The 24,365-nt window shown below is 32.5% G+C and overlaps 3 protein-coding genes across 3 annotated transcripts; 1 reads left to right on the top strand and 2 right to left on the bottom strand.

Annotated features, from left to right (window-relative positions):
• Positions 1–2,767: 2,767 nt before the first annotated feature.
• Positions 2,768–12,703, bottom strand: LOC144841514 (polypeptide N-acetylgalactosaminyltransferase 11-like). The gene is made up of 11 exons (XM_078697872.1): positions 12,608–12,703; positions 11,548–12,084; positions 8,737–8,903; positions 7,477–7,637; positions 6,400–6,611; positions 5,911–6,028; positions 5,599–5,751; positions 5,000–5,209; positions 4,651–4,758; positions 3,958–4,101; positions 2,768–3,389 (listed from the first exon to the last, which is right to left on the bottom strand). The coding sequence occupies exons 2-11, from the start codon at positions 11,985–11,987 to the stop codon at positions 3,255–3,257; spliced, it is 1,848 nt and encodes a 615-aa protein (XP_078553998.1). The 5' UTR covers positions 11,988–12,084; positions 12,608–12,703; the 3' UTR covers positions 2,768–3,254.
• A 3,074-nt stretch (positions 12,704–15,777) lies between these two features.
• On the top strand, positions 15,778–18,134 carry LOC144839383 (kelch-like protein 38). The gene is made up of 2 exons (XM_078694706.1): positions 15,778–15,819; positions 16,114–18,134. Exons 1-2 carry the CDS (start codon positions 15,814–15,816, stop codon positions 17,944–17,946), a joined length of 1,839 nt encoding a protein of 612 aa, XP_078550832.1. The 5' UTR covers positions 15,778–15,813; the 3' UTR covers positions 17,947–18,134.
• Positions 18,103–24,277, bottom strand: LOC144839382 (glycine--tRNA ligase-like). The gene is made up of 16 exons (XM_078694705.1): positions 23,863–24,277; positions 23,562–23,663; positions 23,345–23,444; positions 23,000–23,141; positions 22,802–22,890; positions 22,484–22,706; positions 21,754–21,903; positions 21,489–21,651; positions 21,221–21,385; positions 20,753–20,860; positions 20,269–20,414; positions 19,899–19,984; positions 19,633–19,742; positions 19,392–19,485; positions 18,935–19,122; positions 18,103–18,630 (listed from the first exon to the last, which is right to left on the bottom strand). Exons 1-16 carry the CDS (start codon positions 24,175–24,177, stop codon positions 18,529–18,531), a joined length of 2,283 nt encoding a protein of 760 aa, XP_078550831.1. The 5' UTR covers positions 24,178–24,277; the 3' UTR covers positions 18,103–18,528.
• Between the last annotated feature and the right edge of the window lie 88 nt (positions 24,278–24,365).

Here is a 24,365-nt window from a genome sequence, read left to right as displayed (position 1 = left end):
AATTGAATAAAAATATGAGTTTCCTAAATCAGTTACTCAACAGTGAGCCAGCAACTGCTATGAAATCAATTGAGATTGTATTAAATAAAATGATGGATGAAATGAATAAATCTAAAGAAATCAAGCAAAGCGACAGCAGACAAATTAACAACAGAAACAAACGTCCAATTGATTTATTGAAAGAAAATGACGTTCTTAATGTTGTACTCAAATCACTTACTATTAATAATAAATAATAATAAATAATAATAATAATAATAATTTAGGTATTTGTATAGCGCCAGAATCAACTAAACCGAAGTAAAAATCAAAGGCGCTTATATTGGATGTTAAAAAGATGCGTTTTAAGTTCTTTTTTAAAAATAGCAATAGAGGTTGATTTAGTAAAATGACGAGGGAGAGAATTCCAAAGAGAAGTAGCAGAGAACATAAGACCTTTGTCCATAAGATTTGGTGTTAATTCTAGGAACAAGTAGTAGGTTTTGAAGATATGCCTAGAAATATTGTATTCAAACCACTTCCTATCAAAGTAGAGGGTAAGCCTTTTGGATTAGCAAAGTGTGATGATGATTGCTTGCTGGTTTCATTTTACACAAATGAAATTCACAAGTACAAACAATCAGGAGAATGTATAAGCAAGATTACACTACCAGAAGGTGTGATGGTTTACAGGATGTACAAAACAAAGAATGGCAACATAGCATTTAGTGATTGTATTAATGAATGCATTCTAGTATGTGATATGAATGGTCATCTGATCAAATCCATTGGTAAGGGCGTATTGAGAGCTCCATTTGGTATTCAGATAGATGAGGCAAATAATGTTATATATGTAGCAGAAGCAAGAAATAGATGTGTGTTCATGTTTAACATTAATAGTGGTAAGATATTGAAGAAGATAGCATCACAAAATAAAGAACATGGATACACTGATGTTGCACTTACAAAAACTGGTAAAGTACTTGTAGCAGATGACAGACAGCATCAAATATTATTGTATGACAATGACAAGTCAATGAAAGTACTCATCAATGGAGGAGATGAAGATGGTAAAGTGATACGGCCATTTGAAGTTGTAGTTGATGGGAACGACGACATCATTGTATCAAGTAGACAAAAACTACAACTATTCAGTAGTGATGGACATTTTATCAAAATAATTGATAAACAAGAAGATGGAATTAGTTCACCAGAGCAGTTATGTACCATTTCTCATAACCAATGTATGGTTGCTATAACAAATCTGGCTGACAGCACAATCAAAATGTTTAATTATTAAAAGCAAAACTACTTTTCGCCGTGTATATAAATTAAATATATAATAAGTGTTTCCTATATAAATTGAAATATTCCAATTAAAAATTGTGCACATATCTGTATGTTATCCATTGTTGCCTAATTCATAATTATTGAAAAAATATAAATATCTTTAGTATTTTTAATACTTAATCTAATCATTCAATGTGTCTTTTTATCAAACACAACATTTGTGCTATTGAGAGTTTTTAAAAATAAGTTGTAATATGAATGTTTTAAATAATACAAATAATCAATAATCAGTTTTTTAGTTAGTATACATGTGCTTTTGATAAATGTTATATTAGGAGAAAAGGTAAATCACATGTTGCAATGGCCTAGTATCTTCAGTTTGTTATCTTACAGTTGTGATAGTTCCTGATTTGACAACAGAAATGTTACATGTATGTGACTATATTCATTAACGCATCATTTTTTATTTGATGACAGAAATTACTGGCCTGAGCCAATTATACAGTAATGATTTGGTGTAATTTCCAAAATGTTATAGCCCTCTATAGTTTGGGCACACTTTCATAAGACCTCAATTGAACTCTGGTCATTATTAAAAATATATGATTTATTAATTATCATCATATCATATGTTTCATTGCAACAAATTTGATTAAAACTTAAAAGGGTCGAATATCAAAAACCCTCAAAATCACACAAAATATGGACTTTTAAGTGTGCCTTAATATGTGCATGTATTGGGTCGAAATATGCAGTCTATTGAACAAAGAAAGAAAATGCCTACACTAATTAGTAGCACAGCAATTAGAAGAATGTACAATAACAACAATATCTAAATAATGTACTACAATAATTAGTACCACAGCAATTAGAAGAATGTACAATAACAACAATATCTAAATAATGTACTACAATAATTAGTAGCACAGCAATCAGAAGAATGTACAATAACAACAATATCTAAATAATGTACTACAATAATTAGTAGCACAGCAATCAGAAGAATGTACAATAACAACAATATCTAAATAATGTACTACAATAATTAGTACCACAGCAATTAGAAGAATGTACAATAACAACAATATCTAAATAATGTACTACAATTGTGAACTCATATGGAATTATTTATTGTTATATGACAACATTGAATGCAGTACAATATTTACACACATTAAATGAGTTCTTACTTGCTTTATAAACTTACACCTTAGCCCTTAAAAAACGAGTAAAATGTACATTATTCATACACAACATTATAGATCTTTGTTGGACGCCTTACTTTGACAATTTCCAAAATGTTAATTTACACACAATTAAAGAAATATTAGAATACTACCGGATTAATCAAAAGCAGTATAGAAAAGTTCAACATTTGATTAAAATTACACACACAATCTACACACCTCATCTCATTCACACCTAGACATAGACACACATTGTGTTTTGCAATCTACACACCTCATTCATACCCTGACATAGACAATTTCAAACTGTATAAAATAACCAAAAACCCTTTATTTATCTTGTCTATAATATATATAGTCACACACCTACGTATAACATTGTCCTTTGATTGGTTGATTTTCAACTCATATCTTATCTGTTAATATTAAATCTATGATAAAACATGTATTGCATGGCATCTTTTGAATTATTCTCTTTAGTAATATTTTTATAATATTGCTAAAATATCAATAGACATGATTCTGTAAGGTATAAAATAATACAATTAAATTAGATCATCTATTATATTATATTAATCTAATTAAAAAAATATTGTCTTTTATACTCATGTCATTTTTAAAAAGATTCTTTTAAATATTTATGATACGTTACTGATGTGTTATAATAATATTTTTGTGTTATGTAATACCTAAAAATAAGATAAAAGTAAAACATTACTAAACATATTAAAAATAGTAAATATACACAATTATAAAAATAATAATATTAAAACTATCTTAGATAAAAGCACCTAATGTTCATGACAGCTCTGCACTGGTCACAAACTTCCAATCCTGATCTGGGTTATTTTCACAGATTGCCATCACACCAAATGTTTGACCTTTGTTCATCTTGTATGATAAACATTGACCTGAAGCCTGATGATAAATTCGCTGAAAGAAAAAATATTATAGATGACTTTTGAATTGCGTATAAGATTTATGGTTACAATTATGGTAAAGAAAAACCTATTATCTATGGCTGAGTGGGACTGAACCACTAGCATGTCTGTATACGTTTGATGTGCTAGTTGTTTTTGTATGTAAATATTGCAAATACATTTTTTAAGAGGTCCCTAGATATCAGTTCGACTACGAGATTAAACAAGATTGTTTATTTTTAATTAATTTATATGTTATTTTACTTTCTATTGACCAGAGATTCCAAAATATAAGATTGAATGAATGGAATAAAAAAAAATGAAATTCACAAATCTGCTCAAAGCCTGTAAGGATACGTTTGTCCTAACTTCAAACTCAGTCTCATCAACTATCTAAATGTACATGTTATATCAACTGTACAAGTCACATGTCAAACGAACAGACACAATGTTAATCATATAGAGTATTACCAGGGGCTGATTTAGGCTTTTCTAAGAAGAGATTCACATAACACGTCAAAAATAAATATATAAAAGTAGTTTATAACTTCATGTTAGCTGTAGCCTCTGAATTCACCTACCTTTCCATTGAACTGCCATTGCTGAGATCCTTTAGTGCCGTGACATTTCATGAGGCGAGGTGTTGCAGCACTGTCAAACTCAGCCATATCAAGGCACAGTAAATCAGCTAGTAACAGCTCATGGTTTTCAGATTCTGTCCACAACTATATCAAAGAGTTTAGCTTGTTACAATTACATTTTTAAAAGGGATTTAGTATTTATCTTTATAGTTTACACTCAAATATTGAATTTTGAAAATAAAAACGAGCTTTGCTCTTTTGGATTTTCCCCTCCATTTTTGCTTTATTTTAACCATTCAATAATCAATAATATTTGCAATTTGGAAAATAAATTGAATCTTGAATTCAGAGGACTGTAAACAATGCTTCTTGTCACTGACTAAAGCTCTGTCTACACTATCAAACTTTTCTTTTGTATATCCAACAATCATCTATTTCATTTTTAATATACCTTACCATTTCTGTTTATTATTTTGTATTGTATTGCTATGGAGGAAAATAAATGTCTTTTTGAATTTTGAATTGAATTGAATGTAACAAAAAAAATGTGATATGCCCATATGTATATGGACATGATAATGTCATATCACTACAATATTTAAGCATATCACTATCATATTTGGGCACATCACACTTTTTTTGTCAAACTAGTTTGATAGTGTAGACAAAGCTTAAGGTTATCATTTAAGGTACCTGATTTTTTGGCTTGTATTTGGCACATTCACGAAGAACAACACTAGAACCTTTATCCATGACTGAGCCTGATGATTCCAAACACTTTCCTACACCAAGGTTCATCAGCTAAAAAACATTTATACATCACATTATACAACATTATTTAATCTGTTTCACATTGTTTCATTATTATCACTATCGAAAAACTAAGACAGGATTGGATGAACCAAACTGTGTTTAAAGATGTATTGTCCTCCAAAACAAAAAAATAAAGATACAATAAAATCAAACTTTGAATCTTTAATATCAAATCCAATAAACTGTCACACCTGTTTTATAAACTTTCACACCTGTTTTATAAACTTACCTGTCCTTTTTGTTTTGGTACCATTACTTTCTTCTTAGGTCTTACAAATGGCTTTGGATTGCTATCAGTTGGTAATGCTAATTCAGGATAGACGTTATCTAGGTACCATTTAAATGGCTTACACTGTAATCGTTGCCTTAAGGCCACTCTGCTGCTTATATCACCATACTGCATTTTACGTGCATTAGGCTTAACATTATAAAAATGTTCCTGCAATTTCAATATATGCAAAAGAATCAATATTTGGCTTTAATCTGTTTTATACATGAGCAGTGTTGCAGCAATTATTACTGTACATTAATGTTTCCATCTCACCTTGAATATGTTCAATCTTACATTGAATGTGAACAGTCTTTAATACATTATTATGTTACAGGCCTTCCTCAACACATTCATGTGTGTTGTTTGTATCTTGATTTGTAGAAATTTACCAAATTTAAGTGTGCTGTAAATCACATAGGCATTTTAGAGTGTGTTAAGTGAGTGATCTAACCCCACATCTCAAAAAGACAAGGCCTGCTTTTGAATGTCACATGTCTACTTGCTTATATATGCATGTAATAAGTGAGGAATAGTAATACTAAAATAATTCATCATACCTTGTATTCATCCATCCATACTTCAGCAACTCGAATCGAATTCTTTGTTGTTGTGTCGCCCCCTTTGGGCGAGCCATACGGACGACGTTTGCGAAATACGTGACCGACACGAGAACATGGAATTATTTCAAGTATACCTCCACATTGCCATATCTGAAATAAAGAAATGTTTAAATAAATGTGTGTTAATAAAGAATTATACAAAAATAGTCATAATATTTAAACAAAAAGTTATAAAGACCTGTTTTCTTTGATTCATAGTATAAGGAAATCATATTGATGTATTTGATCTTTAAAATGAGCCAAACTTACTCTGAAAGAAATTTCCAGATTTTCCCCACCCCATATATCCATGCCGTCATCATAAGCACCTAACTCATAGAAATATGATCTATCCATTGCAAACAGTCCTCCAGCCATTGTTGGAGACCTGTCATAAACAAATTATAGAAATGAGGCATTATTTTTTACTAATTAATGTTCTTTGAATGTAGCTTTTGTTACAATAATAACTAAATTACAGGACTAAATTATGTAAAGTTTATAAATGTTTAGTATGCATTGCTATCATCTTGTAAAGCAAGACCTGTATGTAATAACTGTATCTGGTCAGGTCATCCTCTAAATGATAATAAATAATAGGCAGATTCTGGGGAGGAGGGGAATTACTGTACAATTGCAAAATATAGGCCATTAGTTTAAGTTATGTACTTAGTTTCACAATTTTGAAATGTCAAAATCCTGTATCCTGTATGCAACTTTTATCATATAAATTCATTTTGTTTAATAAAACAAACTTACCTAACTGGCCGAATAAGAGATTGTTTATTTTTATAATCCAATCTCATATTATCCCACTTAAAGTGTAACCCCCAGTTAAATCCACCCTTCACCAAGGGTGACGTCGTGTATTCAAACGTGTCTGCATTAATGATATCAATGATTGGTACTGTGACAGTCGTCCTGTCCTTTTGTATTTCTGTTAACAATGGTTCCAGCCATTTCACATTAACCTAAAACATGAAACATTAATGGTTTTACACAGCCATTTCACATTCACCTACAACATGAAACATTAATGGTTTGAATCATTAAATGTTGAACCAATTCTTGTGAGGATAAGCAAATAAATAAATGACATGCTATTGATAGTTGTATTCATAATTACAAGCAATTACCTGGATTGCCTTGAGGTTGTTACTGAATGCCAACATGGATAGCATTATTTATTGTACCATTTGTTAGAATCATTATCATTAAAGAGATAGACACATGTTTCTATATTTAGATGCAAAGCATACATTTGAAATGAAAATTGTTCTTTGTGGAAATGCTTCATGGATTTCAATTAAAATTTAAAAATAATTATTTATTATACATTCCTTAATTTATGAGTTTTTTATATGCATAAACATTTAAAATGTTATAAAATTTGTAATACAACATTACAACAGATTTGCAGAGTGAGAATATATGATACCACAACTTACCTCGCAATGGCTGTCTAAAAACATAAGCACCTGACCCGTAGCATTAGCCGCGCCAACCATACGTGCTCTTATTAATATATATGATACCACAACTTACCTCGCAATGGCTGTCTAAAAACATAAGCACCTGACCCGTAGCATTAGCCGCGCCAACCATACGTGCTCTAATTAATATATTTGATACCACAACTTACCTCGCAATGGCTGTCTAAAAACATAAGCACCTGACCCGTAGCATTAGCCGCGCCAACCATACGTGCTCTAATTAATATATTTGATACCACAACTTACCTCGCAATGGCTGTCTAAAAACATAAGCACCTGACCCGTAGCATTAGCCGCGCCAACCATACATGCTCTTATTAATATATATGATACCACAACTTACCTCGCAATGGCTGTCTAAAAACATAAGCACCTGACCCGTAGCATTAGCCGCGCCAACCATACGTGCTCTTATTAATCCCTCACGCTTCTGGTTATGGATAACACGTACAAGTGGTGCTAAATTACTCCCAACGTAATCATCTAATTGCTTCTTCAAATCAACTTTAAAGACAGAAAAAATATTAATAATCAGATACAATTTAAATGATGATGGATTGCTGATGATAAAGTAATCCACAATTGAAGAGTTATCACAATGACCGCAACAAAGTGTCAACAAAAAAATCATTTTTTTCTTTTCTTTTTCTACGGAAGTGATTAACTTTTTATTTATTAAAACTACAAAATAACATATTCAAATCTGATTTAATTATTCTTTATTTTTCATGTTTTTGGGGTACAATATATAACATAATATGTTGACAATGATGATAATGTTTATAACTTGTATACAACTGATATTAACAATATGTTGACAATGATGACAATCTTTACTTGTTGCATACAACTGTACTAATAACAATACGTTGACAATGTTAACCTTTTGCACCTAAAGCACCCGAAACCGCCCTGCGTATTATTACCGAAACCGCCCGCACAACCACCCTGGCTTTTAAACACGTTGTAGCTCTCGTTCAGCGAAGCCTAGCAACAAACAATTGGGCGAAAACATGCAGCCTGTCCACCAGGCTACGAATGAGATAGGCTAGTTTGTCTAGCCTAGGCCTAATACCGTCAAATGGTCATGATTAGAATGTCAAATGTCGACAAAGTGTACATAATACCGGAAAGGTAATTTAGTAGTCTTTCAAATAAAATTGTAATGCAAACTTATGAACCAGAAAAAAAATATTGTATTTTGTTTGTAATAGTCTCTGATTTCCTACATATTTAAATAACTGTACAGGAAGTTAAATATAACATTACATTATTGCTTCAGGTGCGAAACTTGTATACAGTACAACTGGTATTAACAAAATGATGACAATGATGATATTTTACATACAATTGTAATAATAACAATAATGTTGACAATGATGACAATGATGATATCAATTACATACAATTGTAATAATAACAATAATGTTGACAACGATGACAATGATGATATCAATTACATACAATTGTAATAATAACAATAATGTTGACAATGATGACAATGATGATATCAATTACATACAATTGTAATAATAACAATAATGTTGACAATGATGATATTTTACATACAATTGATTTTAACAATATCAACAGGTTGACTTACCACGATCGCTAAAATCATCTACTAGAATAATCTCTTGTAAAAGAGAGTGTGGTGTTCGATCAAGTACGCTATATACAGTACGTAGTAAAGTTGACCAGGCTTCATTATAAAAACAAATAACTATGCTTGTTTTTGGCAATGTAGTTGGGTAACTTAAACTTGAGCACCTGTAAAAAGATTAAGCATGTATTTATAGAAATCCCTAAAAAAGTTTGGTAATAACAAAATAAACATGATTAAAATGACAAAAATGGTCATTTTTATTAGATCATGATAATGCAAGATACTTTACTCATCTTTGTTCAAATACAAAGAAATGTTGGTTGACAGCAATTCCAATTAAAAAGATACATACGGTACATAAATAACTAAAAAAAATTACGAAATAAGATGCACTTGAACAGTTAAAATAAGTCAATACATTTTTGAAAAAAGTCTCCGGAAATTATCAACCAACCGTAACATTTATGATGATTACAAAGTAATGAATGTTGTAGTCTGTCCATGGACCTAATTTATAGGTCCATGGTCTGTCTAATAAATCTCTTTCCTAAGTTGAACTTGGCTGCTTCCTCAAATTACACAAATTACTGGGGAAGATAGGAAGACACACTTCCACTAATTTATGTGTTATTTCAGTTCTTAAAGATGATATGAAAAGATTTTAAAATAAAAAATAAAATATTTTGTTTGAATCCTTTAAATGTGAATAAACAACACAGCAAAAATTCAAAAATACTTAGTAGAACTTGAGAAATGAATAAATTAAATTTTAGTATAAAACCTCTGTAAAATCCAGATCATCTGGATATTATCATACAGTGCAAGTTTAATGTTTAAAATGTCAGTTATTTGAAGATCACAATATTCTAATAACAAAATAATAATTACTCAGAGAACAAATCAATACATACATGATGATAAAAACTTCTGGTTGTGCTGATATTTAAAAAAAATGATTAAGCTAAAAGACATATGACTTATATGGATCATGTATATTCAGACTGTGATATTCCAAGTTTTTACTAACATTTATAGATTTCTACCCAAGATTTTAATTTATTCTAATATCTCAAACTAAGTATACTCACTATCTAACTAAGTATTACAGATATGAAGAAATCTATTTATTGTTTCAGTTTGTTATGTCAATTTCTTTTTTAGGTCTACAGTAACTATAGACACAACCTTGATAACAACAACACCTCTAGGGTGTTCTAGAAATGATTTCTGTATTCTGTGATTTTGTCACTTTATATTTTTTAATTAAATTTAATAATCAATATTGAAAATAATTCTTGATATGTAATTATGGATATAAGAATATTTAAGAAGGAAATCATTAAAAATGGATCAATTTTAGGAAGCATTAATGTGGCAGGTGTTACATTAATGTTTGTATTGTATCATGTGACATGTAGTTAAAGTTTAAAGAGAAAGTTGTTTTGTTGTCATCTCTGTTAAACATTTTAATCTATTTTTTATATATTATAATCAAATACTTCATTATCTAGAAGTCTGTACATGAGCAATTTGCCACAATCCTATCTTATTCTGGTTTATTAAAAAATATCATTTCACTTATTAACAAAAATTGAAAACAGAGTAATAAAAAAGATCACAATTTATACACTTTTACTAGATTAAATTTAGTCTGCTAAGGCAACATTTCATTAATTAAGTAATACAGTGAGTCCCTACAGTGAAAACTAGTATATATAGAGTACAGTACTGTATTTAACATAGCAAGTCCCTACAGTGATATGATAGAGTATTTAATACAGCAAGTCCCTACAGTGATGTGATAGAGTATTTAATACAGCAAGTCCCTACAGTGATGTGATAGAGTATTTAATACAGCAAGTCCCTACAGTGATGTGATAGAGTATTTAATACAGCAAGTCCCTACAGTGATGTGATAGAGTTGGGACATTTTCAAGCAAGCAATTAACTTGTTTTACTACATGTAGGTTTTAATACATTACAATAAATCTCTCTGGTTTAATCATCAAGTTTTTAAAATCTATCTTATCTTTTAACGCCTTTGAAAATTGTAGTTGGGTATTTATTATTTTATTGTTTAGTGTACATTCAAATACTGTATAATGTATATATGTAGGGGAATCCAATCAAAGCATGCAAAATAAATTAATTTTACATTATGGTGAATCAATAGTAACATCTGTTACATAATAATAATGTTGAGTGAGCTTTCATTTTTGGAGGTAACATTAACAACCATGAGTGGATGTATTCCATCTGTGTATATACACAGTCACTGGCTGTTAAATGTCTGTCTCCTCATCTAATATTCCAAAACTAAATCAAGCTAATTGTAAAAAAGTTTATTTAAAATTGAAGCTTTGACGTCAATACAAGCTAGCACAGTAATAGATTTTAGGATTTACTGTATTATTTTGTTTGTATTCATTGAAGAGTAAACAAGGTCATTAAATTTCACATTCTGAAAGCTTTTTAATTAACAATTATCTATCAGGAAATTGCAACAGATGGAATTAAACAAATAAACAATATTCAAACATTTAGAAATTGTTTAAACAATCCATTTTAATTATGGTTAAAATACAAGTAAAGTATACATGTGCAAAAAAAAAGTATGTAAAAAACTATTAAAATTCAAGAATAGTTTTCTACTAATTTCAACCTCAAATAAAATACAAAAAGCAACATCTCATCAGAAAAATGTACTTTAATTTACAGTTTTGTATGTTTCAGTGTTGTCTTATTTGGTCATGGTGTTTAACAATCAGAAAGTGAAATGAATGAAAAGTTGAATTAAAAAATACTCACATAGAATTTCTTGAATCTCGGATATTACGGTGATTTCCTATTCTACTGCTTATGAATTCATTAAATGCATGTTTTCGGTAACCCTCCTCTCGTAATTTACGGTCCGCCTCTGTCCTTATGAGTCCAAGCTCAGCCTCTTTCAATGGCACTGAATTGTCTTTACTTCCATTTTCTCCATTATCAACAAATTTGTTATGATTATTATTTACTTTATATCTGCCATTTAGACCAGTTTCTTCCTTTAAATCTGTCCATGGTTCATTTTTAACAACGTTCTCAAACTTACGCCTCTTTGGCACAATCCTATTGTGACCTCCATGTTGGTAATTAGAATGGTTTTGATTGTGATCTGGATTTGTTGAATATATATAAGTAATTGTGGTTGTCACTATTGCTAACAAACATCCATTTAAGAGGTACTTCTTCTTGCATCGAACCATGATCTTTAGCAATTTTAAAAACTACTTTTTCTCAATTTCATTGTCCAAATATTAAATATAGTGCCTAACAAGCTTTAGCAGTTTTTAAAGATTTAATCTGAAAACAAATAAATAGTAAAAGTTTTCTGCATAATGAAATAGCGACTTTAAAATACAATTTATAGGACTATGGTTAAATGATAAAACTAGCATAAAATATGGCCATTGATATGATCGCCTTTTCTTAAACAATGATCTTTGATGATGAAATTTGAAACTTCACACATTTTCAAATTAAGATTGCAAATTGCACATAATATCCCATAGCCTACAATACAACGTCAATGTAGGCCTAAAATATTTTAAAAACATAGTATATACAATCAGAAAATATTTGTTAATAGACTGCAGACAAAATATAATATATACCTACAGTACAGATCTCTGGACCGAAAAATACTAAAGGCCTAGAGAAAGGTACTGACTGGCACTGCATTGATCCAGGCGGAAGCCAGTCCCCAACAGCTGCAGCAATGAGTGAAGCAGTAGCCTAGCGTAGAGGCTAGCCTAAACCTGGGAATAGTCCAAGGAATTACTTATTATAGGCATTAGGTAATATATAAATATGAAGAAAAACAAACCATGAACATTCTTAGCCATCATCTTCAACACGGTGCCACGTAAACAAAGGTTTGTGATGGTGTGTTGTTTACGATGATCATCACACCACATTTTGTTTTGATGTGAGTGAAAACGTACAATAGGTATAGCGCCCGCTAACACCACCAAGAACGTATTATGAAGTCGGTCGGTTGGTCGGTAAACACTAACTTGAGCACGCGACTGCAGCCATGCCATGGCCTTGTTCAATTTGATTTGATTAAAAATATACATTTTATAGTTTTTTTTTAACACTGGTAGCATCCACCCCCCATCCACCATCAATCTAGAAATTATAAATACATCGATTTTGGTCTTTTGTTAAATTTTATCATGAATCGAACATTTTATGAATATTTAAGTTTAATATTATCTTTCTATTCGTATTAATATAAAAGAAGGCAAGCACTCACGATATTTGAGAAAGTCCTGTTGCGTTGCCCAGACACAGGCATATTTATTAATGGAATAATTAGTTAATTACCATAATTCGAGATTACTAAATGAGGGGATCTGCTAGGTTCCCGCCCTGAGAAATTGTTTTTTTTTTACATGATTTGAATATTCTTCTAATGTAAAGATTAACAACATCACAATTCAACAGTGTGGCGTGTTGACCGCAATGACTAACAATACCATCTTCCCCACTACACCTGCACCAACTCATTTGCATAATAACGCACGGCATACCAACTGTTCAATATTTGTATAGGGGTAGCAATCAATGGGTTGGTTGGATGGCCAGGCTTGTTGAGGCTGCTATTGTTCATCATTTAATTCATTGTATCAGTTGTTTTGATTTCTCATTATCAATTATTCACTTAATTCAATATCATTTATTCATGCTCAAACACAGTAAAATGTAGTACATGGTTTGAAATCCTTTTCGTTTGTTCGAAGTTAAAAATTGTGAAAATTATTTATTACAATAATGCATATGCATTTCAATAAATAGAGAGAATACACTAGCCAGGCCAGGCATCGGCATCTTTACACATTTCTATTTATTTGTTCCTAATTTTCTGCTGACATAACTTAGGTGTTCTTAAAATTGAGGGCGGCAAACATAAAATTTACGAGATCGGAAAGAGGCGGGTAGCCAAAAAAAAATGATGGTGTGCTCCCTTGCCTCTAGCACGGTAAGGCTCTCTCACAGCCTTGGGGGGTACCACACATCAGATGCTTTGATGTTATTGCCTCATGATGTGTGGTGGAAAGGGGGACGTTTAAATCTGTGAACCCCAAACACAGAAGCTCGCATAGCTTTAACTCTTTTCCACCGACCGGCATGGGGTTTGAACCCACGATAATCGTGTTCCACGACGCTCTACCGACTGAGCTATCCGGCCCTCTGGTTTATAGCAAGGTTAAAACTAGATTCGTTTCCTCAAAATTACGTCATGAATATGCAAATTCATGACGTAACGATTTGAATGACGTAATATGAATCGCGTATAAGACTATACTATTGTCACTTTTCATTAATCGTGTACATTGTTGCATAGCGGCTAGTAACTTGGATTCTCTCAGCTCTACTAGCTGGGGTTCGAATCTCTACGGATTTTTTTTTTAAAATAAATATAAAATGTTTTCTTTTGTATTTTGAAGGAGAGATATTTAGAGAGTTAAGTTAATCAGGGAAGAGTTAAATTACAATTTAACTCTTCCCTGAGTTAATTTAGGTTAGTCAGGGGCTGGTCCTGGTCTTGACACTATTATATTCTTTCCATATTTCGAGATCCAATTTCCGGGCAACTCTATTTTTCTAAATTATTAGCTCCACCCAACCATGGTGGGCTGGTCCTGTAGACTTATAATTTCGTTTCATATTGTTTTTATTTAACCATGTTTCATGGGGGTAGTCCATCGAGCAAAGCTGATCATTGAGGCCCTCGACAAAACAATACATAATTGGTCAATCGCGGCTAGCCTCGTCGGTTTCGTTGTGCTGACTATCGCACACACGGTAGTTTGTGAGCAGCCTTCCTATCCGAAGAGTCAATCGAGTCCGAAACAAAAGGATGGATGCACTATTGTACGAAAAAAACTGACAGACCTGTTTTGTACGATATGATATTGTGTAAGGTGATATGTACGAAATTGCAAGATTAAACAAAATATGATTATTCTTGTTCTGTGGTATATTATTTTTTTAGTTGTTCAAAAAACACAAAATTATGCCAGATTATACTAAAAACGGATAAATAATGCCGCGGCATTATGCCAGATGCAATGGGCCTCTAAATAATGCCACGGCATTATGCCAGATGCAGTGGGCCTCTAAATAACGCCGCGGCATTATGCCAGATGCAGTGGGCCTCTAAATAATGCCAAAAGGCATAATAATGCCAGAAATGGCAACTATGGAGTGAAACGTACAATAGTTATAGCGCCCGCTAACACCGTACCACCAAGGACGTATGTGTGCTCGTTTTTTAGTCGCGTGTGCAACAACGCGACTCTACAGCTCACTATGTCGGTCGGTTGGTCGGTCGGTCGGTCGGTTGGTCGGTAAACACTAACTTGAGCACGCGACTGCAGCCATGTATAATATGGCCTTGTTCAATTTGATTTGATTAAAAATAAACATTTTATAGTTGTTTTTAATGACACTGGTAGCATCCACCCCCCATCCACCATCAATCTAATTATAAATACATCGATTTCGGTCTTTTATTAAATTTTATCATGAATCGAACATTTTATGAATATTTAAATTTAATATTATCTTTCTATTGGTATAATATAAAAGAAGGTAAACACGACATTGTTTGAGAAAGTCCTGTTGCGTTGCCCAGACAACAGGCATATTTTATTAATGGAATAATTAGTTAATTACCATAATTATTTTCTCAATGAAACACTGATTATAATGAAAGGATCGTATAAACGGGCTGTGTTACTGTAAATGGAAAGGCCGTAAAAGCATGTAGGGAATTTACGGAATTCGATTTCATCTTGATACAGGGTGCCTCTATCCCTCATATTTTGACATCTTAATGAAGTGCGCCATCATGTACATCCAAAGTATAAGAAAGAATACGGTGCTTCAGTGTACAGACGTTAAAGGCGGTATACATTTCAAAAGTCAACTTTAGATTTTGTTTTGCAAAATAATTCTTCGTATATATTCATGAAAAGTGTGTAAGCCGCATTGGAATTATATTGCATAATAAAACGCTGTAAAATGGAGGTATGTTAAAAGTATAAACAATTTATAGTTTAAATGGCCGTGCATTTTGGGTTAGTTTAGCGTTTAATTTATGGCTGATGCGATGCAACGATTTTAATGATTAGTTTTAATTTTAACTCAGAGCGTACGTATCTCTTTCAATTCAATAGACGTATCCAATTTGTGATGAAATCAAAATAGATTATTAGACCTATTTTACTCGAGCCTAATATATACTTTTCACTCGGTGTGTACTCATTTTTTAGTAATTAGTTCTGATGATCTAAGTAAATATTTTTCTATTTTTTAACTTAGTGTGGTCCAGAAGATTGTTTCTTTGACGATTCCAATAATCGAGATCAGACGATACTTCAGGCGTTGCACTACGCGCGGAGCGATAGTATACTTACTGACGTCATACTCTGTGCTGACGATCGCCAGATTCCATGTCATCGAATAATATTGGCCGTTTCTAGCGATTATTTCATGGCGATGTTTTCATCAAATTTCAAAGAAAGTAAAATGACGAACATTGATTTGACGCATTTGAATGGACATGCTCTATCGATTATAATCAATTACTTTTATTCTTCCATACTAAAGTTTCCAAAATCTTTGGTTCGAGATGTTTTGGAGACTTCTGATCTCATCCAAGTTTCGCCCGTTGTTGAACACTGTACGGAAGTCATACTGAAGGAGATGGACATTGACGAATGTTTGGAGATCTTTCGATATGCAGATGATAGAGTTTCTTTGCAGGATTTAAAAGCGGGCGCGCTCAAAATGATACTGGACCACTTTGGTTTCATAACAAACAAGGACGGGTTTTTAGAACTTTCGGCTGAAAATCTTTTGGATATTATATCTAGTTCCTCACTAGTTGCTACCGAAGAGGATGTTTTCGACTCAGTGATCACGTGGTTTAACCAAGATGCCAATCGAAGAAGAGGTTTATTAACGATTCTTGAACACGTTCGATTTAATTTAATGTCTGACGAATATTTATCAATGATAGAACAATTTCTAACAAACGATTTAAATATATCATTGAGGTCGATTGAATATGCTAAAGAATTCCAATTGTCTTCATCGATAAAGAAACATCAGTTACTAACCAGTAATATGGAGGAACGACGGTTCCACCAGGACGTTGTGGTCCTTTTTAAGATGTTGCATGAATCTGGTGAGACCATCAGAACTGAAATGTCTTTTGCCACTCCAGAGGTCATCAGAGAAACTTTACAACAAGGCGAGTATGATCAGGAGATAGTCGAGTTTGCTCAAGTGTCTCTTACAGAGGATAAACCAGTTAGAATATCTGATGACGTCAAGGCCATCACTCGGTTTGGAAGCAGTGTATTTGTTTGTACTTCTACGCGAGTTGAAGTCATTGATCCTGCCACTGGCGTCAGGGATTCTACAGACATTCCTCTGCCTAAAGACTTGGTTTGGTGTCCAATGACAGCAGAGACTCTGGAAGGTTTAGTTTACGTTGTACAGGGTGGACACGACGGCAAAGCAAACTCTATAGTCTGTTTTGATAAATGGCGTAAAGTGTGGGATACATGTAGTAGCTTTCCTGTTCAAGTGTCATCTCCAACTCTAGTATCATTTGGCGGAGAGTTGTTTTTATTTGGTTCAGACAACTTTGGAACGGTCGTGCAATCATATGATCCATGCACCGACAAATGGCACAAAGGGAGTTCTTTGAATGGATGTCACTGTTTTTCTGGTGGGTGCCCATTGGTGCCAGTAGACGAGGAAGAGTCACCCAGTATCTGCCTAACTTGCGTGGATCACATCCACACGTATAACCCACATTCTGATATGTGGGAGAGTACAGATTCCTGGGGTCACCTTGCTACATCTGAGGAGATTTCAGGGCCTCTTATGCACTGTGTACCAGTCATGTGTAATGGGAACTGCTTCTTGTACTTTGATGACACGTCACCAGAAGGTCAATTAGGGTCAAATTTATCAGTTTTAAGATTATCACCATATACAGGCAACTGGACTGCATGTCAATTTGAATTTGAGGGTCAGTCTGTTATGGAAGAGAAGCGGGTAATAGATGGAAGTATTGAGCAAAGACAAGTACCGGTAGGCCAATTTGAAATTCTTAAATGTATAACTATTTGTCGAAAATAATGAATACAAAGATGTAACCTACCTGCCTACCTGTAATTAGTTTACTTGTAAATGACCAAATTATGATTTTGTTTTATACTGATGAAATGTAATATCCGATCTGATGTTCTATAATAGTAACTGTACATTGCTAAAGTGATGTGATAATAATAAATAATAAAAGATAGGCATATCATAGGCTTTATTATATATTGTCATATTTTCAATTGGGAATTGAAATTGTATACATAAAAGATTATTCAGTTTTTACTGATATATTAATAATTGCTGATAATAAATGTTTATAAATACAGAACATTTTATTGTGGTGTGCTTATTCCAAAACATTTTTTGGCTTACTTACTTAGTTGGCTGGTTCAGCCAAACATGTATTTTGGAAGCATTTCCCATAAACCATAGTGCAACAAGTGATATTGACAGCATTAAAAACATGCTAGCTCTCCCAAAGTTGTTATGGTACAGTTCACAGATTCAAAACATGCAAGTTGTTCAATTTCTCTTGATCCCTCATGACACTGCTGTCATAACAGTTTATCAGACCAATGATCAATTACTAACACACACATTAAGTCTTGCTTACATTCATTTCTCCTGGCCTTCAAAGAGTGGATATTTATTAAGTACATCAGGCCATGTGATTCGGTTTTGAGACAAGTCAGCTATAACGCCGGGTAATTCAGATATCTGAGGATGAAACATAGTGCATTTCATTATGGAAACATCTATATAACGAACAAAACCATCATTTCAAAAAAGGAGAAATTCAGGCTAATAAGCGGAGGCTCAAGTGCCAAAAATAATAAAATAAGCTTTCAGAAACTGAGAGAAATACAAGGCAAAATGATACAGAAAGAGTACGATTTTAATAGCTTTTGTTAATAATATCAATTTACTTGAAAATCAACAGGCATGGTCCCTTCAGGAAGTTGCAAAGCAAGTCATATTCTTGGTAAAGTTAGATAAAAAATAAAACTCTGCATATACTTACAGGTGCTCTTATCTGTTTCAATGAGTCTCGTTCTCGTAGAGTTGCTGTCTGAGGCTCTTTCAATGAATCAAAATCAACGGTTATTCCAAATGGAATGGCAATTTCATCAGTTCTTGCATATCGACGTCCAATCGAACCTGAACTTTGATCTACTTTGTGAGATACACCAGCCTTTGATAGCTCTGTGGCTGTAATATATATATAATATATATGTAATAATAAAATGGTTTAATTAAACATTGAAGTTTGTAACAAATATCTAAAGTTTCATGAATGTGATGAAAACACTGTTTATGAATGTTGTCTGGCATGTATGTACTGTACATTTAAATGCTTACTAAACTGACAAGCACCTGTTTCTTTTGGTATACTATTGAATATTGTAATTTTGAATAAAGAGTTTTTTTTCAAACACCCAACTATTTATATACTAAAAACAAGTTGACTAAATACTTACAAAGAGTTTTGACCAATGGCAGGAACTCTTGGTTGTTGCTTAGTGGTAAGACAGAACACTTAAATGGTGCAATGACAGGGGGAAGGCTAAAGAACTGCATTGATAAAACGAGATAAAACACAATATTCATGTTAAATATCTTATCTTTATTTTTATTGGTACCATTTGTTACATGACTTTATGGATGATTAGAGGTAAAGACAACAACACATGACCTTCAACAATATCTAGTCTTACTTACCGTTCTTTGTGCATCTTTTTCTCGAACCTTAAAGTTGTGTTCCAGAATGGCATACATGATGCGTCCAACACCAAACGATGGTTCAATCACTCCAGGAGTTATTTCCTCAACTACAAAAATATTGAAAAATGATAACAAATTTGAACGATTGGTTGAAGAATCACTGCTTACACTCACTCCAATATACGCACTTGAAAAAATATCTGGCAATAGAATGAAAAAATGCAATACTATGATAGATGCAATCTAACTGCTGCTAAACTCACCATGTACCTTCTTTTGATATTTCTTAATTTGCACCATGTCAGGTTTTAACACCAATGTTTTACCATCAGCTTCAATTGAATATTCTCTATATAAACAAAATTATTACAATTAAAATAATTTAGTTGAAAAACATTTAGTTGAAATACTAAATGCAGTGGATGCACAGATTATCAATGAGATATAGAGAAAACCTTTTTATCAATAGATCATCATATACAATAAATCTAGCAAAACTAAACAAATGCATGAATACATTTACATTTGTTTTATTGACTCTCATCATATGTTAGATAACAAATAAAACACAAAATATAAATGTTAAAAAATAGCCTAAATAACCAAATAATAAATAAAAATAATATTACTCACCCAGCAGCTTCAAAGGCATTCTCAACCTTTACCACATCTTCTTCTTTGTATGTTGCCAGTAGGCTTGTTATGGACTTGGCATCTTTCTTGAAAACCTTTCCTATTACACTTTTTTGTGGAACAATTTCAACTACATCTTTTATGATGTACAAAAAGCTAAGGAATTCAAATGTCATGTAACACTCAAGATTTTAATAATACCACCAATCAATTTTCTTGGAAATCAATAGAAATAGTCTGTTGATATATAGCCACAAAATGTAGACACTATTGTGTAAACAGACCTACATACAGAGCAAGTAATATACTTGACAAATGCTTTGCAAACATTTTAGAAATTAATAATTGAGACCTGTTGTATTATAGTGAATTTATTTCATTACTTGTAATCATTGCTAAAAAATAACATTTAAATGAGTACTGAATGAATGCACACATGTAATTAAGTGTTGGCCCTTTTAAGTAGAATAGTAAGAAAGGATATAGGTTCTGGTAGTGTCTTTTCAGCTACAAGAGGAACCTTACTAGAAGACATATGACAGCATAAATCATAGCAGGAACGATCAGCACATCCAACACATTCTACCCACCCCTGCAAATATAACAGTTTTTATTAAAATTTACATACCATTCACAAGTTTTCATTAAGACAGTCATACATTTTCTACCCATACTACACCCAAAGTCATACAACATATTGTATACAGACATTAGACTTACATATGAGACTCTGCACTCAGCGTCCCAACAGTCGCAGGCATAATGAGCCATTTCATTTTGACAGTTATTAAGACAGTCATACAACAATACATATTGTATACAGACATTAGACTTACATATGAGACTCTGCACTCAGCGTCCCAACAGTCACAAGCATAATGAGCCATTTCATTTTGACAGTTATTAAGACAGTCATACAACAATACATATTGTATACAGACATTAGACTTACATATGAGACTCTGCACTCAGCGTCCCAACAGTCGCAGGCATAATGAGCCATTTCATTTTGCATATGTTGTCTAAAACGTAACTTTGCTGGGTCAACACCGACCTTCGTCAAAAACATGTGTGTACGTCCAATAAAATAACCAAGGACTTTGCTCTTGATTATTCCCTGGATAAAATCAAATTTATGGTAAATAAAATTCAATATTTATTATAATATTCATTCAATAATTAATTATTTGGATACATTTTGTGAGATGAGATTAAGGTACCTTTCCTACAGCTTCCCCAATAGTTGTCACTACAGCTGATTGGCCAGACATCTGCTCGTCTACAGGAAATAAGGTCAAGGAGAGGTCAGCAACAGAATCAAAGTTTGGATGGTCTTTGTTGGTAGGGTCTATGAAATGCTCTATCTCACACATTGTGAACTCTCTGATATGAAAAAAACCAATTACATTAATTATTAATTTAATAAACATGTGATAAAAGAAAAATTAAGTTTAAGATATTTAAAAAATGTTTAAATATATGTACCTGACTCGTATGAGTCCAGACCTGGGTGAGATTTCATTCCTGAAAGCCTGGCCAACTTGTGCAGCTGCAAATGGCAGCCTGCCTTGGTTGAATTCCAACAGTCTTTTGAAATTCACAAATATACCTTGAGCTGTCTCTGGTCTCAGATATCTGGATATAAAATATTAAATTTTGCTAGTGAAGAAGATATATTTTCAAATATTAACCATTAATAAACTATACTATTACAATATACGGAGCAGCCCAAGCGGAAATGTTGGCAGACTTTTCAGCGGAGAGGCAGTAATCAATCAATCATCACAAGAGTATTATGGAAATATCAAGCAGCCAATTTGTTAAAATATAAGTGGCCAGTTGTAATAATAATAATCAAATATTTATATTGCACCAATTCAAAAAATATAAAAACATCAAATGTGCTTTGTATCCTGAACTTTCCTGAATAACTAAGTTTTTAAATTTGAAATGAAATGAAAGTGGGTAACTGTTTGACAGACTGCAGAAGGTGGAAGTTCATCTCAAAGAGAGGATGCAACAAAAGAAAAAGAAGTGTACAGAAATCTTAGTATTGAAATGATTTATCAATATCAATTCTTGTCAAGGAGTTCTGTCTACACTATCAAACTTAATGTGACAAAAAAATGTGATGTACCCAAATATGGACATGATGAGCACATCACATTCTTTTTTGTCAAACTAGACAGAGCTTTATAATAAAAAATCAACTTACCCCTGCATTCCACTTCCAGGACCAATGTTGGTACCAAACATGAGATTAAATTCCATTGGATCAGACAGTGGATTGTTTGTAGTTGGTGAAATAACATTATATGTCTTAAACTTTTCTGTGAGGGTCTTTTGGTCGTAGTTATCCAACTGTGATATAACACCAATATATTCATTTTTCTTTTCTTCTGTACAACCCTTTTCAGACATAAATTTTTCCAGATGAGCTAAATAAAGACAAAAGCATAATTTTATTGCAAATAATATTAATCGGAGTAAGACAAAGGTGGTGGCAGCAGACATCATCATATCTATATCTTACCTTTTAGAAGATGATCAGCTCTGAAACATTCACCTGTTTTCTGGTCCTTTACCATGTAATCTGAAAACCTGTCGACATGCCCAGATGCCCTGTATAAACAAGACTACCTATGTTAGGATTATTTAATTTAAACTTGTACTGTATTATAAAAAACTATTCAAAATGAATAAAAATAAATAATATAACTTGTGTACTAACTTAAAGACCACCTCTGGGGTTAAGATGCTACAATCAACCTCAAGCATTCCTTCTTCAATTACAAAATGTTTACGCCATTCACTGATAAAATTTGACTTCATGGCACAACCAGTAGGACCAAAATCATAAAGGCCACTCACACCTGTTAAAATGATAAACAAATACATTAAGAAGAGCTACAGTATAAAGCCATTGAGTTAGTCTAAAAGTGTAATGGATGCTCTCCTCAATCTTTTTTTTTATTTGTAGATGAGAAATAAATGTTAAAGTCAGGGAGTGAACAACACATCTTATGCGAATTTAAAGTGACATAAAAAAGAGGTTTTGAAAGAGATTTGTATTCACCTCCATAAATTGAGAATGATTGGTCATAAAAGAAACGTCTCTTCAGCGTATCTTCCATCTTTGCACGATCAAAGTTATCTGATGGTATAAGGGCTAGTTCCTGCAATTAAAAAGGATTTATCAAAGTTTACAATATAAAATAATAACATAATCTACATATATAAAATAAGTGCACAAAACATTTCTCAAAATTAAAGCAATTAAAATTTAAAAATACCTTTTCCTCCAATGCCTTCTTGCGGGCTTTGAGTTCAACAATTGCCTTTTTAATGTCTACTTCTGGTACTTTATCTTCTTTCATCTTGCGAACTAAGTCACCCTACAAATTTTCAATACAAATATTTTTAAAAAGAGATGTATGAAAGAGCTTGTTTTCATTGAAACTTTCAAGGCATATCATATGCTAAATAAGGAGGCCTAATTTCGAGACGTGTCCTTTATTATTATTTTTATAAAAACAATATTATTATTACAAGAAAAATAATTTATAAAATATTAAATTAATTGATAATTATTACCTGTTCCTTTACTAGCTTTCTCAATGGTGCAAGCACTTCTTCTGAATTTACACTAGACATTATGCTATCAAAATTATCACCAAATTTATATTTTAATTCGTTCAATCTCTGCCTTGCCTTGCGTATACCCCAGGCACCAGGAGGAGCTGACCTGTGATCTGTTGACGAAAGCTGCAAGGCTCGAACAGTCTGCAGCAGCCGATGATTATGGAAAGGCAGATGCCTAGATTTTGACACTAGCTGGTACGGTTGTAAACAACTTCGGATCGAAATGTAGAAAGACCTGACAGAAGCTACGGATCTCATATATAACATGAGCTATTCGATATGGGAAGGTGACAGATTTTGCCAACGTGGATCTAAAATTTGGAAAATGATGCAACTTCCATTCAAGAAGAACGAGGTCGGTCTTTTAAAAAACAGGCACACACGTGTTTGCGCCATCAACGTTGATTTAGGTCACGCTATTATTGGTGGCGCTCATTCATTCAAAACAACTCATC

This window comes from Antedon bifida, chromosome 4 (assembly GCF_963402885.1).
Source record: "Antedon bifida chromosome 4, ecAntBifi1.1, whole genome shotgun sequence".
NCBI lineage: Eukaryota > Metazoa > Echinodermata > Crinoidea > Comatulida > Antedonidae > Antedon > Antedon bifida.
Note: the sequence above shows the minus strand (reverse complement) of the source record. Positions and strands in the feature narration are given on the sequence as shown.

What these genes read in the sequence shown, in the direction of transcription:
- LOC144841514 (XM_078697872.1), bottom strand. Translation starts at nt 11,987, where the DNA reads ATGGTTCGATGCAAGAAGAAGTACCTCTTAAATGGATGTTTGTTAGCA. An exon ending in TTTTAGACAGCCATTGCGAG is followed by an intron (nt 6,612 to 7,476) that starts GTAAGTTGTGGT and finishes TTCATGTTTTAG; the next exon opens with GTTAATGTGAAATGGCTGGA. An exon ending in TACCAAAACAAAAAGGACAG is followed by an intron (nt 4,759 to 4,999) that starts GTAAGTTTATAA and finishes AATGTTTTTTAG; the next exon opens with CTGATGAACCTTGGTGTAGG.
- LOC144839382 (XM_078694705.1), bottom strand. Translation starts at nt 24,177, where the DNA reads ATGTTATATATGAGATCCGTAGCTTCTGTCAGGTCTTTCTACATTTCG. An exon ending in AGAAGGCATTGGAGGAAAAG is followed by an intron (nt 23,445 to 23,561) that starts GTATTTTTAAAT and finishes TTTTAATTGCAG; the next exon opens with GAACTAGCCCTTATACCATC. An exon ending in AAAAGACACTACCAGAACCT is followed by an intron (nt 20,415 to 20,752) that starts ATATCCTTTCTT and finishes AGCTTTTTGTAC; the next exon opens with ATCATAAAAGATGTAGTTGA.